The sequence below is a fragment of the Pezoporus occidentalis genome, unplaced genomic scaffold, assembly GCF_034315485.1.
Source record: "Pezoporus occidentalis ecotype Australia unplaced genomic scaffold, CSIRO_AGI_Poc_V1 ctg362, whole genome shotgun sequence".
NCBI classification, from domain to species: Eukaryota; Metazoa; Chordata; class Aves; order Psittaciformes; family Psittacidae; genus Pezoporus; species Pezoporus occidentalis.
Genome location: NW_026915614.1, coordinates 1 through 12,635, shown reverse-complemented (window position 1 = coordinate 12,635; position 12,635 = coordinate 1). Strand labels below are relative to the sequence as shown.

Here is a 12,635-nt window from a genome sequence, read left to right as displayed (position 1 = left end):
ACACATTCTATGCACACATGTTCTATGCACACACGTGTTCTATGCACACACGTGTTCTATGCACACACGTGTTCTATGCACACACGTGTTCTGTGCACACACGTGTTCTGTGCACACACATGTTCTATGCACACACATGTTCTATGCACACACACGTTCTATGCACACACGTGTTCTATGCACACACACGTTCTATGCACACACATGTTCTATGCACACACGTGTTCTGTGCACACACGTGTTCTGTGCCCACACATGTTCTATGCACACGCGTGTTCTATACACACACATGTTCCATGCACACACATGTTCTATGCACACACACGTGTTCCGTACTCTGCTGGCCCCGCCCCTTACCTCCTCTGAGCCCCCCCTCCCCTCACTACACCTCCCCCCGCGCATGCGCGCCCCGTGTCTCTCGTGTCCCCTCTGCCGCCCCGTAGCGCCGGTGACGCGTTTCCATGGGAGAGCGGCGCGCGTGGCACCGGCGGGGCGGGGCTCGCGGCCGGGCCTTAAAGGGGCCGCACCGGGAGCGGGGCAGAACCGGAGCGGTGGCAACGGCGGGAGAGGGAGAGGGGCCCGACCCCCCCCGCAGCAGGGACCCGAGACCCCGGGCCGCTGAGGTGAGTGCAGCCCCTGAGCTGCGGGCCCGGCCCCTCGGGTAACCCCCGGGCAGGGCAGCGCCGCGGGGCGCCTTTGGGTCTCGGTGCGGCTCCGGCAGGGGTTGGAGCCATCACCGGGTGATAACGGGGGCTCTGCCCCGTCCCCACGCTCCAGGGGCTCGCTTCTCGCCTGGGGCCTGGCGGCCCTGCGGTCTGCAGGGACCCGGTGCCGCCGTCCTGGGAGCCTGGGGGTGGGATGGAGCCGGTGCTGGGAGGGTCGGGTCGGGGGGAAAGGGGGGATTTGAGTGGGAAGGGGCAGAGCTGGCACCCCCGAGCACAGCCCCCCCCCATCGCCGCTGTCGGACGGGTCCTTCCCCTCGCGCTCTGGGACGGATCCCGAGGGATTTGCGCTGCAGGACGCGGGTCCTGCAGGATCCCGGCTGGAATTAACAAGGAAGAAGGAGGGGTTCCCCCCGGGCCGTGACACGTGTCAGCCGCACCCTGCCTGTGCGGGAGGTGCGAGCGGTGCCGCACGGTGCGCTCCTGCCCTGCCCAGCCCTGCCCGGATGTCCTGGTGCACGCAGGGCTGATGCGGCGCTGACCACGTCCTCCCCGGCCCTTCCCCTCTCAGGGGCTTCGTGTCCCCCCTTCCACTGAAGGGCCCTCCCTCCCCAGGGAGCCATGGCAGAGAAGATCCTGGTGACCGGCGGCGCTGGCTACATCGGCAGCCACTGCGTGCTGGAGCTGCTGCAGGCTGGCTACGTCCCCGTGGTCATAGACAACTTCCACAACGCCATCCGAGGTACCGAGCGCCTTCCTCCCATCCCATCCCATGCCAGGGGCTCGGCCCCTCTCCCCCTGTGCTGGGGGTGTTCCAGTTACCCCAGCGCCTCGCTCCTTTCCCTGTCCCCAGGGGCAGATGCGCTCCCCGAGAGCCTCCGGCGGGTGCAGCAGCTCCTCGGCCAGCCCATCCTCTTCCAGGAGATGGACATCACCGATGGGGCAGCGCTGCAGGAGCTCTTCAGCAAGGTGAGAGCAAGAGCCCCAAGGAGGGCTCCGAGGGGTTTGTGCTGGGGCTGGGAGGCAGGAGCTGGGTGGGGAAGAGAGCGTTGGGGAGATGCTGGGAGCAGCAAATGCTCCCCCTGGCCATGGAGAGGACAAGGGCTGGCTGGGGAGGCTTGTGGCTGCTTTCTGCCCTGAGCTCCTGCCTCCTGCTAACACCAAGCTCTTTGTCCCGTGGCAGCACCACTTCTCAGCCGTGATGCACTTTGCGGGGCTGAAGGCAGTGGGGGAGTCAGTGCAGAAGCCGCTGGAGTACTACAGAGTGAACCTCACCGGGACCATCCGGCTGCTGGAGGTGCCTGGAGCCAGGAGGAAGAGTGGTTGGGGCTGTTCAGCCTGGAGAAGAGAAGCTGCGTGGAGATCTCAGAGCAGCTTCCAGTGTCTGAAGGGGGCTATAGGGTTGCTGGGGAGGGACTCTTCATTAGGGACTGTAGTGATAGGACAAGGGGTAACGGGTTAAAACTGAAACAGGGGAAGTTTAGATTGGATCTAAGGAAGCTCTTCCCTGTGAGGGTGCTGAGGCACTGGAATGGGTTGCCCAGGGAAGTTGTGAATGCTCCATCCCTGGCAGTGTTCAAGGCCAGGTTGGACAGAGCCTTGGGTGCCATGGTTTAGTGTGAGGAGTCCCTGCCCATGGCAGGGGGTTGGAACTGGATGATCTTAAGGTCCTTTCCAACCTTAACTGTTCTATGATTCTATGTGGTGCTGGGTGCAATCCTGCTCGGGAGGGGCTGAGCCGGGATATGGAGCTCGCTGGCTCAGCGGTGGCTGCTCCCCGCTCCTCAGGCCATGAAAGCCCACGGCGTGAGGAACCTGGTGTTCAGCAGCTCTGCCACCGTCTACGGAGACCCCAAGTACCTGCCCCTGGATGAGAAGCACCCGGCTGGAGGCTGCACCAACCCCTATGGCAAATCCAAGTACTTCATCGAGGAGATGATTCGAGATCTCTGCAAAGCAGAGAAGGTGCGGAGCCGCCCCTGGGTGCGCAGGGCTGGGAGCTGAGCTCTGCCCACTGGAGCATGCTGGGATGACCAGGCACTGCATACGGGATGGATGTGTCTCCCCCGGAGCTGGATGTATCCCCCTTGTGTCTCTCTCTCTCCCCAGGACTGGAACGCTGTTCTCCTGCGCTATTTCAACCCCATCGGTGCCCACGAGTCAGGCCTGATCGGAGAAGATCCTCAGGGGATCCCCAACAACCTCATGCCCTACGTGGCGCAGGTACTGCCCCGCTGCAGCCGTCACGGACCCCATGGCTCGTGGTGCCTGTGTGGGGCAGAGGCTGACGGGGCTCTCCTGGTCTTGCCCCTCTGTGCAGGTGGCTGTGGGGCGCCGGGAATTCCTGAACGTATTCGGGAATGACTACGAGACGGATGATGGAACGGGTATGGATGGAGCAGAGAGGCCCCAGGAGCTCCCTGCCCAGCCTGGCTGCACCCCTTTGGGCAGGAGAGCTTTGCCCTCAGCCTCTGCATCCCCGCAGGCGTCAGGGATTACATCCACGTCGTGGACTTGGCCAAGGGCCATATCGCTGCTTTGAAGAAGCTCAAGGAGAACTGCGGCTGCAAGGTACCGGGGGCGGTCAGGGCTGTGGGGCTGGGCCCTAGGGTTGCTAAAATGGGGCCTGGCCCTTGTCACCTTGCACAAGCAGCTGACCCATGTCTTCTCCTCCTTCCAGATCTACAATCTGGGCACAGGCACCGGCTACTCTGTCCTGCAGATGGTCCAGGCCATGGAGAGAGCCTCAGGGAGGGAGGTAAGGTCTGACCTGCGCCTGCAGGGCCACAGGCACAAGAAGCCCTCAGTGCCCCAGCAGCACCAGGCACCGCTCCTTCAGCTCCTGGGGCTCGGATCCATCCCCTCCACTGAGCCCCTGGGTGCTGCTCTCGCTGCAGATCAGGTACAGGATCACGGCCCGGCGCGAGGGGGACGTGGCCTCCTGCTACGCTGACCCCACGCTGGCCGAGCGTGAGCTGGGCTGGAAAGCTGCCTTTGGCCTGGACAAGATGTGTAAGAGCATCCCCAGCCCCTTCCTGCCCTGTGCCAGCTGCTGCTCCTCTCCTACCCCCCCTGACCCTGGCTCTCCCTATTGCAGGTGAGGACCTGTGGCGGTGGCAGCTGCAGAATCCCACAGGCTTCAGCAAGAACTGAGCCATGGCCCCGGGGCTCCCCCGGCTCCTGGGCTGCTCCCCAGTGAGGCTGTGATCACCCTGGGTGCGACTCCAGCTCCCCTCCTGCCTCTGGCGTGGGGCAGCCCCAGCCTCTCCACTCCTCACCCTCCCCACTCCCCCAGGTCCTTCGCATCTCAGAGCAGAAGCACAAGGGAAAACGCAGCCAGGGCCCTGCTTTGGCACCCAGGGCACAGAAACCCCTGGTGGGACTGCACAGGGGCCGGTGCCCACCCTAGCAGGGACCTGAACCACCCCTTCCCTGCTGCACCCAACCCGCCCAGCTCAGGGGGCAGGGGCTGTCCCTGGCTTAAGGGGGAGACCAGGGCTCCCACTGCCCCCTGCCCTGGGGCTGAGCACCTACCTCATGGCCTAAGCCCCAGGAACCCCCTTGATCCCCAACATCTACAGGGACCAAGCATATCCCAAGCCCAGCTCCCCAGGGGCAAGGCCCTGATGGCTGCCAGGAGCTCCCCCCAGACCTGTGCCTCTTTCTGTCCCCAGTGTGGTTTTGGGGACAAACCCTGTGCTCCAGAGGAGCCCCAGTCATAACCCCTGGGCCCAGCTGTGCTGCACACAGCCCCCCTGCTGCCATGAGATTGGGCTGGGGCCTCCTTTGCTTCCACATAGCCTGGGGCAGCCACTTCCACAATCCCATTGCCAAAGGCTGCCTGGGAGCAGGCTCTGCTCCGCTGCCCAACATTGCTCCTATTGATCCCGGGTGCCCCCACCCGCAGCGGGAGCGGCGGTGCTGCTGCCCCTTGGCTCCATAATTTATGTTCCTAAGTTATGAATGGAGCTTTTGAGTTGGTGGAAAATAAAACTTCCCTGCTTCCCAACGCGGCAGAACCAGCAGCCGGGGGCCTGGCGCCGGAGGGGCCACGAGCGACGCCAGCGCAGCTCTGGGAGAGGTTCACCATTTATTTCACCTTGTTTGTGACGCTGTGGAACACACACAAAAACCCCCAAACATGGACGAGGAAGACAAAAAAAAAGAGAGAAGAAAAGAAGAAAAGAAAAGAGCTGCACTGAGGAATGGCGAGGAGCTGTTCTCCCTCCCGGGCCCTCAGCATGGGAGGGGGAACCAGCAGGAATGCTCTGCCCAGGGGCCAGCGTGGCCACCGCGCCGTGCACGGCTCCGGTTCACAGTCACATTGGTCAGTGCATCCATCCATCCATCCATCCACCCATCCATGCGCCAGCCCTCGGGTACCCTGCGGGGAGCTGCGGCCCCGTCCCAGCCCCTCGCACCCTCCCAGCACAGGAGGGGAGGACGCAGCAGCGTTAAACCAAAGTAGAAGCAGCAGCAGGACCGGACCCAAAGCAAGGGAAGAGCCGAGCTCCCCCCGCCACCAGCAGTGCGTTTGCTGGTTTAAGACTTCCTAAAGGGGGAAGGAAAGGAAAACCCACCCCAACCCAAAACAACCCCGGAAACCAACCAAGGCTGGGTCTGACGGAGCCGATGCTCCGCGGAGCAGGTTATTGCTTTGCGTGTCCCAGGTGGGAGGGCACGGCTGGAACGGAGCCCCCCACCCCTGCCTCCTGCAGCAGCCGGACGGGGCTGGACCCTCCCGGCAGCAGGAGGGAGCAGGGTCCTGGGGCTGGGGCAGGTTGGGTGGTGTGTTCTGGTGTGGTGGGTACAGCAGTGCCGTGGGCTCAGCCCAGGGGAGAGGCGAGGAGAGGGGCAGCGCTGCTCAACAGCAAGAGCCCTCAGCCCTGTGGGATGGGAGGGGATGGCAGGAGCCCACCCCATGGAGGGGACATTCAAGGCCCCAGGGGGCTGGTGGGGATGGTCCCAGCCAGGCCCTCATGAGAGAGGCCAAGCCTGGGCTGCAGCCTCCAGCTGGCTGGGCAAGGGAAGCCAGGAAAGCTGTGATTGTACAGGGAAAGGCCAACAGAGCCCCCAGGATGGGGCGCAGCAGCACCCCGGCATTAGATGCTGGTGAGATGATGGCTGGGAGCAAACCTGCTTCCTCCAGCTGCACCAGGAGCCATCCCTGGGGACCGGTGGCCTCTTCTCTCCTCACCTCCCCCTCCCCGTGCCAGCCCAAGCCCAAAGGGAAGGAGAAGTAGCAGCAAGAGAGACTGAAGGATTGGGCTGGCACCGGGCGGGCTCCGTGGCAGAGCCACTCGGACGCTGGCTGTGAAGGGCAGCGCTCTGGGGCTCTGAGGACACAGAGCTGGGCTGAGGGAGGCAGGGACGGCTCCGGGCCCCGCACGGGGCTGAGGGGGAGATTGTAAAAGCAACAGGAGGAGGAGGTGATTATCTCCAGCAGGGCAGAGCTGCCCCGAGCCGACGGCTGAGGCTGCTGGGGAGTGTGCGTGTGCGACAGGGCAGGGGCCAGGCCCCATGCGAGGAGGTGCAGGAGCTGCGCGGACCTGGCTGCAGCCCCGGGCTGTGGGGCAGCCCTCGGTGGTACCAGCCCAGAGCGGAGCCTCGAGGGGTCCCCATGGGAGAGTCCCGGGTTCCTGAGCTCTGACCCAAAACCCGGCACTCGCCCGAGCGGAGGGGATGGGCTGAGGGCAGAGCGGGAGCAGAGGGTGTCCCGGTCCTGCCCTGCAGCCACCCCACTCCTCACTTCCCACTGCACCGGGGGCACGTCCCACCCCTAATACTGGTACAAAACAAACCAAACCCAAGAGGAAAAGCTCACCCGCACCGTGCCGGCCCCGCACACCGCAGAGCCTGACCCGGGGGAGCCAAGGGATGGGGAGACCCCCCCAGAAATCGCTCAGAGCGAGAGAAGGAGAGAAAAGGCCGCTCAAAGACTCGCCTTAACTCCAATCTCAGCTCCGAGAGCAGCAGGGAGAGACGAGCACCCCCGGCCGGAGAGGATGCGGTGCGAGGAGACGGGGAGAGGCGGGATGTGCGGAGGGGGCCATGGCTTCCGTGTGCAACGGGCAGGTCACGGGGGAAGGATCCGCAGCTGCAGCCTCAGAGTCCTTCCCTGCCACAGTCTGGATTGGCTCCGCTTAGATCCGGGGCAGCAGCTTCTCGATGAACTCCTTCACTGCCATCATCTCCTGCAGAGAGCAGAGCCCATCACTGCGAGCACAGGGCCACGAGGGCTGCGTTGAGTCCAGGAACAAACACATCCCACATCTCCTGGACTCTGCATTGTCCCTGTCCTGCCTCACCCACCATGCTGGGATCAGTCCCAAAGGTCCCGTCCCCTCTCTCTGCCCGAGGCACTGACCTGAGGACAGGAACTGTGCATCACCCCGGGGTAGGTTTTGAACTGGACCTTGGTGGGGGTGACGACAGATTTCAGCTTCTCAGCCGTGAGGGCCCCGAAGCGGACGGGGATCATGGGGTCCATCTCCCCGTGGCACTGCAGGATGGCAATGTCCTTGTTCACACCGTTGTTTGCTGCCTGCAGCGAGGAAGGAAGGGCTCAGGAGAGAGAATACACAGCAGGGAACGGGGCCAGCGCTCTGTCTGCATCCCTGGGCAAACCGCAGCGAGGTCCAGATGGGAAAATCCCCCCCCCTTCCCAAGCCCTCCCTATGGACACGTGTGGAGCGTGAGGTACCTGCGGGAAGGCTTTGTGCAGTGGGAGCCAGCAGCTGAGCGCCACGATGCCGGCCAGCTGGTGCTGGCAAGTGAGAGCCGTGTACAGCGACAAGGCACCACCCTGCAGGGAGGGGGGGAAGCTCCATCAGGGATCCAGCCAGGATCTGCAGCCCCGGTGTGCCCCGAATCCAGCTGTCTCCTCACCACCCATCTCCTCTTGGAGGGGCCCCAACCCTCAGCCTGCTGCCCATCAGCCCCGCTCACCTGTGAGAAGCCCCCCAGGATGATGCGGTTGGGTGGGATCCCATTCTTCATCTCGTGCTCGATAATTGCTTTAACTGGAAGGAGACAGCGGGTTGGGATCACAGGGGAACAGAAAGGAAGGAGAGGTGGAAGGAATGCACCCGCTTCCATCCCAGTGAGGGAGAGGCACCCAGGAGCTCAGTGCTTCCCCCTCCCCAAAGCTTCTTACTGTTTTCTGCAGCTTTCTTGATTCCAGCTTCATCCTCAGGTGCATCCGGAGTCAACCCCATGAGGTCAAACCTGGGAGAAGCAGCAGGGTCAGCCCCAAACTTATCCCAACACAGAGTGTGGGGAGGAAGGAGCTGGGTGCGCTCTGCCCTCCCCCTGACTCCCACAGGGCAGTGCATTTTGGCCCTTCAGTGCCCCCCATCCCTCTCACCCTCCAAAACACCCCCCCAAAAAGGGTCGCACCCACCCCTGCCACCCCAAGTACTGACCACGAGGGCATCACCATCTTCATGTTGAGGGTCACAGGGATGCGGGGCCTGCAGAGGGAACGGTTCGGGTGGTTTAGTTCAAGTGCAGGAGAAGCAATGCTGAGCCAAGGGGAGCGGGGTGACCCTGCTGCAGGGCCAGCAGCAGATCAGTGCCACCAGAGCCAGCCCAGCCCAGGGGGAAGGAGGAGGAGCTCCGGTGCTTTTGGCTTTTAGAGCCACCAGGCAGAAGTGGAGGACAGGAGGAGGGAGAAAAGAGCCTCAGAGCAGCAGCTCCGGTGCTCATCAGCTCTGTGGGGACCACTCTGCCTGCAGAATGGGGCCCTGCATAAACTGCCCACAGCAGGAGAGCAAACCTCACTGCACAGCCCCGGGGGCAGGTCAGGGCACAGGCCACCCATCCCCAAACAACCCTGGCAGCATGAACGGGTGCCAGAGCCCACCCAGACCCCTTCCCAAAGCAAGGCCAAGCACTTACGCGTGGGGGCAAATGTATTTCACATAGGGCAGGCGGATGGAGGAGAGCGCATCAGCCCAGCTGTGCCTGTGGAGAGAGCAGAGCAGAGGAGAGAGTCCATGCCTGCCTCAGCACTCAGGAGGATGCTGGTGAAGGTCAGGGGCTCCCCAAGGACAGGTTTTCTCCAAGGCTGCTGCTCCCCTGCCCCTGTTGGGATGTTATTTCAGCAGCTCCTGCCCACCCCAGCAGCCTGAATCCCATTGTGGACCCCGGCACGCACCTCCCCTGCAGCAAGGCAGAGGCAGCACACAGAGCCCTGCAGCTCTGGCAGAGGAGCTGCCATGAGCAGGAAGGGAGGGAGAACGTCCTGTGCTACTGCTGTTATCTCTCACTGTCCTCTAAGGCGGCCTTGCCCATCAGAGAGATGCACTTGCACAGACCCTGCCCATCTGCCAGCCCTCGCAAGGACTGGAGAACCACAGCACGCATCTGCCTGCCCGAAAGCAGAACATCAGACCCTGGGGGGGTGCTGCCAGGCTGCTGGGATCATACATATTCAATGCACAGAGCTCTGGAGCATGGCACAGGCTCGAAGCCCTGGACAACCCCCGGAGCTGCCCTTGGCTACAGCAGCACCAGGGCTCACAGCCAGCAAACCCCAAGCCGGCGCCAAGGATACTCACCCCGTGTCTCCAAGGCCATGTAAGAAAATGACCTGTTAAATTAAGCAGAAAAACAAAGGAATTAGCTGGGGGAGAGGCAGGGCCGGGCTCACGGGGCAGAGGCAAAAGGCTGCTTAGTCACTAACTAGAAGGGACTCCAACAGGCAGACAATACCTGATGCTAATGATGTGTCTTGGCACCTTTGAGCATGATGGATGGGGAGGAACAGGCACATCTCTGTGCCACAGAGCCTGCTGTCACAGCCAGCTCCGGGGGTGCCACAGGCCAAGGAGCAGTGGAGCATCCCACATGCTGCATGGCACCATGGAGAGCGGAGCTTGCCAAGGTCTCACACAACCCAGCCCCATGGGCCCCATCAGGGTTAGGGCAACCCCTAAGCCACGGGGAGCAGAGGATTTTCTTTGGGGGGATTTGCCTTTGAGAGCTTAAAGAGCCAAATGAGACCTGACTCTCACTGCCTTCCCCACAGGCTAAGCCCACGCTGGAGCAAGCACCAGAAACAAACAGCCCAGCCCAAAGAGCAGCTCCTTTTCCCCAGCAAGACAGGACCTCGCTGGTCCCGCATCCCCTCTGATGCACATCCATAATGCCGAGGGATCGCCGGCTCCGCTCCCAGCTCCTCTGAGCCCCACGGGAATAGCTGTGATCCTCAAGGCTGCCACAAGGGAAGAAGCCAACGCGAGGAGCCTGGTCCTTACCGCGGCCGTCTCCCGCTCTGCCCCTGAGACAGTCACTGCGTCAGCGAGGAGGGGGACAGACATGTTGTTACCACACATACACCGAGAGGGACTCAGACACTGGCACCTGCAGGACAGAGCGACAAGGGTAAGGCAGGAAAAGAAACTCCTCTCCCCCTGCCCCGGCAGCTTTTTGCTCCAGAGGGACCAGGCATTGAGGGGAAGATTAAAGACTATAGGAGGGCTTTGATGTTTAAAGCCCTTGGGGCAGCCCCGCTCTGTTGTGGGCCCAGCAAGGCTGGAGAGGCAGGAAGCAGCAAACACTTCCCCTGCTGCAGCACCACCAGATGCGTGCGAGCGGGGATGAGCGTGGGGAGCGTTAAAATTAGCTCTTGCTGTTACACCTCAAAGCCAAAGTTGTTCCTGTGATGGTAACGGCGTGGGCAGAGGGCGGCCGGGCCGCGCGCAGCCTCAGCATCCCCTCCCCGCTGTGCTCGGAGCTGAGGAGGAGCCTGACCCACATCTGCTCGCACCGGGAAGCAGGAAGCAGCAGCAGCGCGGGCTTTACAGCCCCAGTGGAAGGGCCAGCCCTCTTTTATGGAGCGTTTAGGGATAAATCAGAGCATTCAGACGCTGGCCTGAACCCAGCCCTGTGCTGACACCCAGAGCCTGTGCCCCCCCCCCAGGTGATGGCATCCCTGTCCCCTCTGCTGCTGTCCCACGGCTGCTGTCCCCATGGCTGCTGTCCCAAGGCTGCTGTCCCCAAAGCTGCTGTCCCAAGGCTGCTGTCCCCATCACCACCACCACCTCCTGCAGCACCACGGTCCGGCTGTCACCTCGCAGACCACGCTCACTCCCGGGGCAGGCAGCTCTGGCAGAGCTGAAGTCCCCACGCACGACACCGCCTTTGGACACAAACCCCGGCAGCGTTCACTCCCGGTCCGGCCCAGATCCCGGCAGCCCCTGACCCCCCTCTTACCGCCCAGCACTGATGCGATCAGAGCGCGGTGACAGCGCTGCCGTCGCCCCACGGAGCACGATCCCCGCCTCGGGTCCGCTCCAGCCTCCCCGCCTCACAGCAAGCCCCAATCCCCACAGGGTTCGGATGGGACGGGGCCACCGGCACCCTCCCGAGGAGCCGGCACCCCGCCGCCAGGCTCACCCAACGCAACAGCCGCCTCCTCCCGCAGCCCGGCCCCGTTCAGTGCCGGCCCCGAACCGCGGGGACCAACGGGCTCCGGCGGCGCTCGCAGCCCACGTGCTCCTGTGTACTCCCGGGGCAACGCAACCGGCAGGGAACAGCCCCCGCCCGCAACCCCGGCTCCGGCGGCTCTGCCCCGTTCCCAAGGGATTCGCAGCCCCGAGGCCAAAGCCCCCCCCCCCCCCCCCCCGTACAGAGCCGGGGACCCCGAGCCCAGCCCCACACCGACAGCGCTGCCCCACGGCCCCGACTCGTTATTGAAGTGCCCCGGCCTCTCCCGCAGGCCCGGGGAGCCGGAAACCCTCAAAGCCCGCCTGAAGCGGGCCGGGGCTCGGCGTCCCCCGCGAGGAGGAAGCCGGGCTTTGGGGGTGATCCCCTTAGGGCCGCCTGCGAGCGCGGCCCCGGTACCGGCACCGCTCCCCCGCCGCGCCCACCACGAGGCCGGAGGGCGCCGGGACCCACCCGGGGCCGGAACCACAACGGGCGGGGGGGGGGGGGGTGTTGGTGTGAACGCGGAGCCCCCGCAGCTGCGCCCCCGCTGACCCCCCCCTCCCCCCACCCCCCAGTGGTACCTCCCGCCCCCCCCCCCCCCGCACCTCTCCCGCGGGCCCGGCGCGCGCTCTCCTCCCGGCTCCCCCTGACGCGCTCCCACCGGAACTTCCGCCCGCCGGGTCGCGGCGGAAGTGACGCACCGGCCGGCCCGCCGGGGGCGGCCATGATGGCGGAGGCGTTCTGAGGTAGCTCCGTGCACCGGGGAGCGGCTCCTCCTCCCCCCGCCTCACGTCCCGTGCCTGCCGCCGGCGAGGCCCCGAGCACGGCCGCTGCCCCCCCCCCGCACACACACAGGCTGGGACCCGGCTCCGCGCACGGTTTATTCAGTCAGAGAAGCACCGGAACCAAAGCGGAGCGAACGGCCGGGAGCCGCAGCCTCCGCCTGCACCGGCACCACGCACCCTCGGCCCCAGGCACGGCGCTGATCCCACACTGCGGGATGCAGGAGGGGTGGTTCCGGCCCAGCCGTTGTCTCTGCACCGGGGAGGCTCCCGGCGGCGCCGTCAGGAGATGAAGTGAGTCTGGGGGGTGAACTGCTCCAACTGGTGATCCGCGGGGTTTGCCGAGGCTTCGTAGTTGCAGATGGTGACTTCATGGCGATGAGCCTGCGTTAACGTTAACAGTGTTAGGCCAAAGGAGGACAGAATTCAAGTCCCTTGTAAAACACCCGGCTGGCCAGCGCTGAGCTGGGTGCTGCCATGCACCGTCCATCACAGCCCCCCCCCCCCCCCCACTTCGTCCTCACCACCACAGCCCAGCTTCGGCTGTAATTTAAAGCTAGTTTTACGCTCTTGGCAGCGTTGTTCAACCTCTGCTCTTGCTCACCTCCATCCACTCTCCTTTCAGGCCTATGTAAAAGATCTTCGTTGTCTCTGCTCCGAAGTTCTTCGGGAAGTGGATGGAGAGGTGGTGAACATTGGAGAAACGGGCAATTCTGAAAGAAAACGCTGAAACTGGAGCTGTGTGGGCAGGATCCTGTGG

The 12,635-nt window shown here is 63.9% G+C and overlaps 2 protein-coding genes across 2 annotated transcripts; one reads left to right on the top strand and one right to left on the bottom strand.

Moving 5' to 3' along the window:
- The first annotated feature begins 591 nt into the window (after nucleotides 1-591).
- GALE (UDP-galactose-4-epimerase) lies at nucleotides 592-4,177 on the top strand. The gene is made up of 11 exons (XM_062630946.1): nucleotides 592-623; nucleotides 1,278-1,404; nucleotides 1,516-1,631; nucleotides 1,846-1,959; nucleotides 2,451-2,627; nucleotides 2,772-2,885; nucleotides 2,983-3,049; nucleotides 3,148-3,233; nucleotides 3,343-3,420; nucleotides 3,560-3,674; nucleotides 3,760-4,177. Exons 2-11 carry the CDS (start codon nucleotides 1,284-1,286, stop codon nucleotides 3,813-3,815), a joined length of 1,044 nt encoding a protein of 347 aa, XP_062486930.1. The 5' UTR covers nucleotides 592-623; nucleotides 1,278-1,283; the 3' UTR covers nucleotides 3,816-4,177.
- A 2,402-nt stretch (nucleotides 4,178-6,579) lies between these two features.
- LYPLA2 (lysophospholipase 2) lies at nucleotides 6,580-11,845 on the bottom strand. Its single transcript, XM_062630944.1, has 10 exons — nucleotides 11,699-11,845; nucleotides 9,923-10,028; nucleotides 9,224-9,255; nucleotides 8,562-8,627; nucleotides 8,087-8,134; nucleotides 7,819-7,889; nucleotides 7,611-7,684; nucleotides 7,366-7,467; nucleotides 7,030-7,206; nucleotides 6,580-6,856 (listed from the first exon to the last, which is right to left on the bottom strand). Exons 2-10 carry the CDS (start codon nucleotides 9,998-10,000, stop codon nucleotides 6,806-6,808), a joined length of 699 nt encoding a protein of 232 aa, XP_062486928.1. The 5' UTR covers nucleotides 10,001-10,028; nucleotides 11,699-11,845; the 3' UTR covers nucleotides 6,580-6,805.
- Nucleotides 11,846-12,635: the final 790 nt, after the last annotated feature.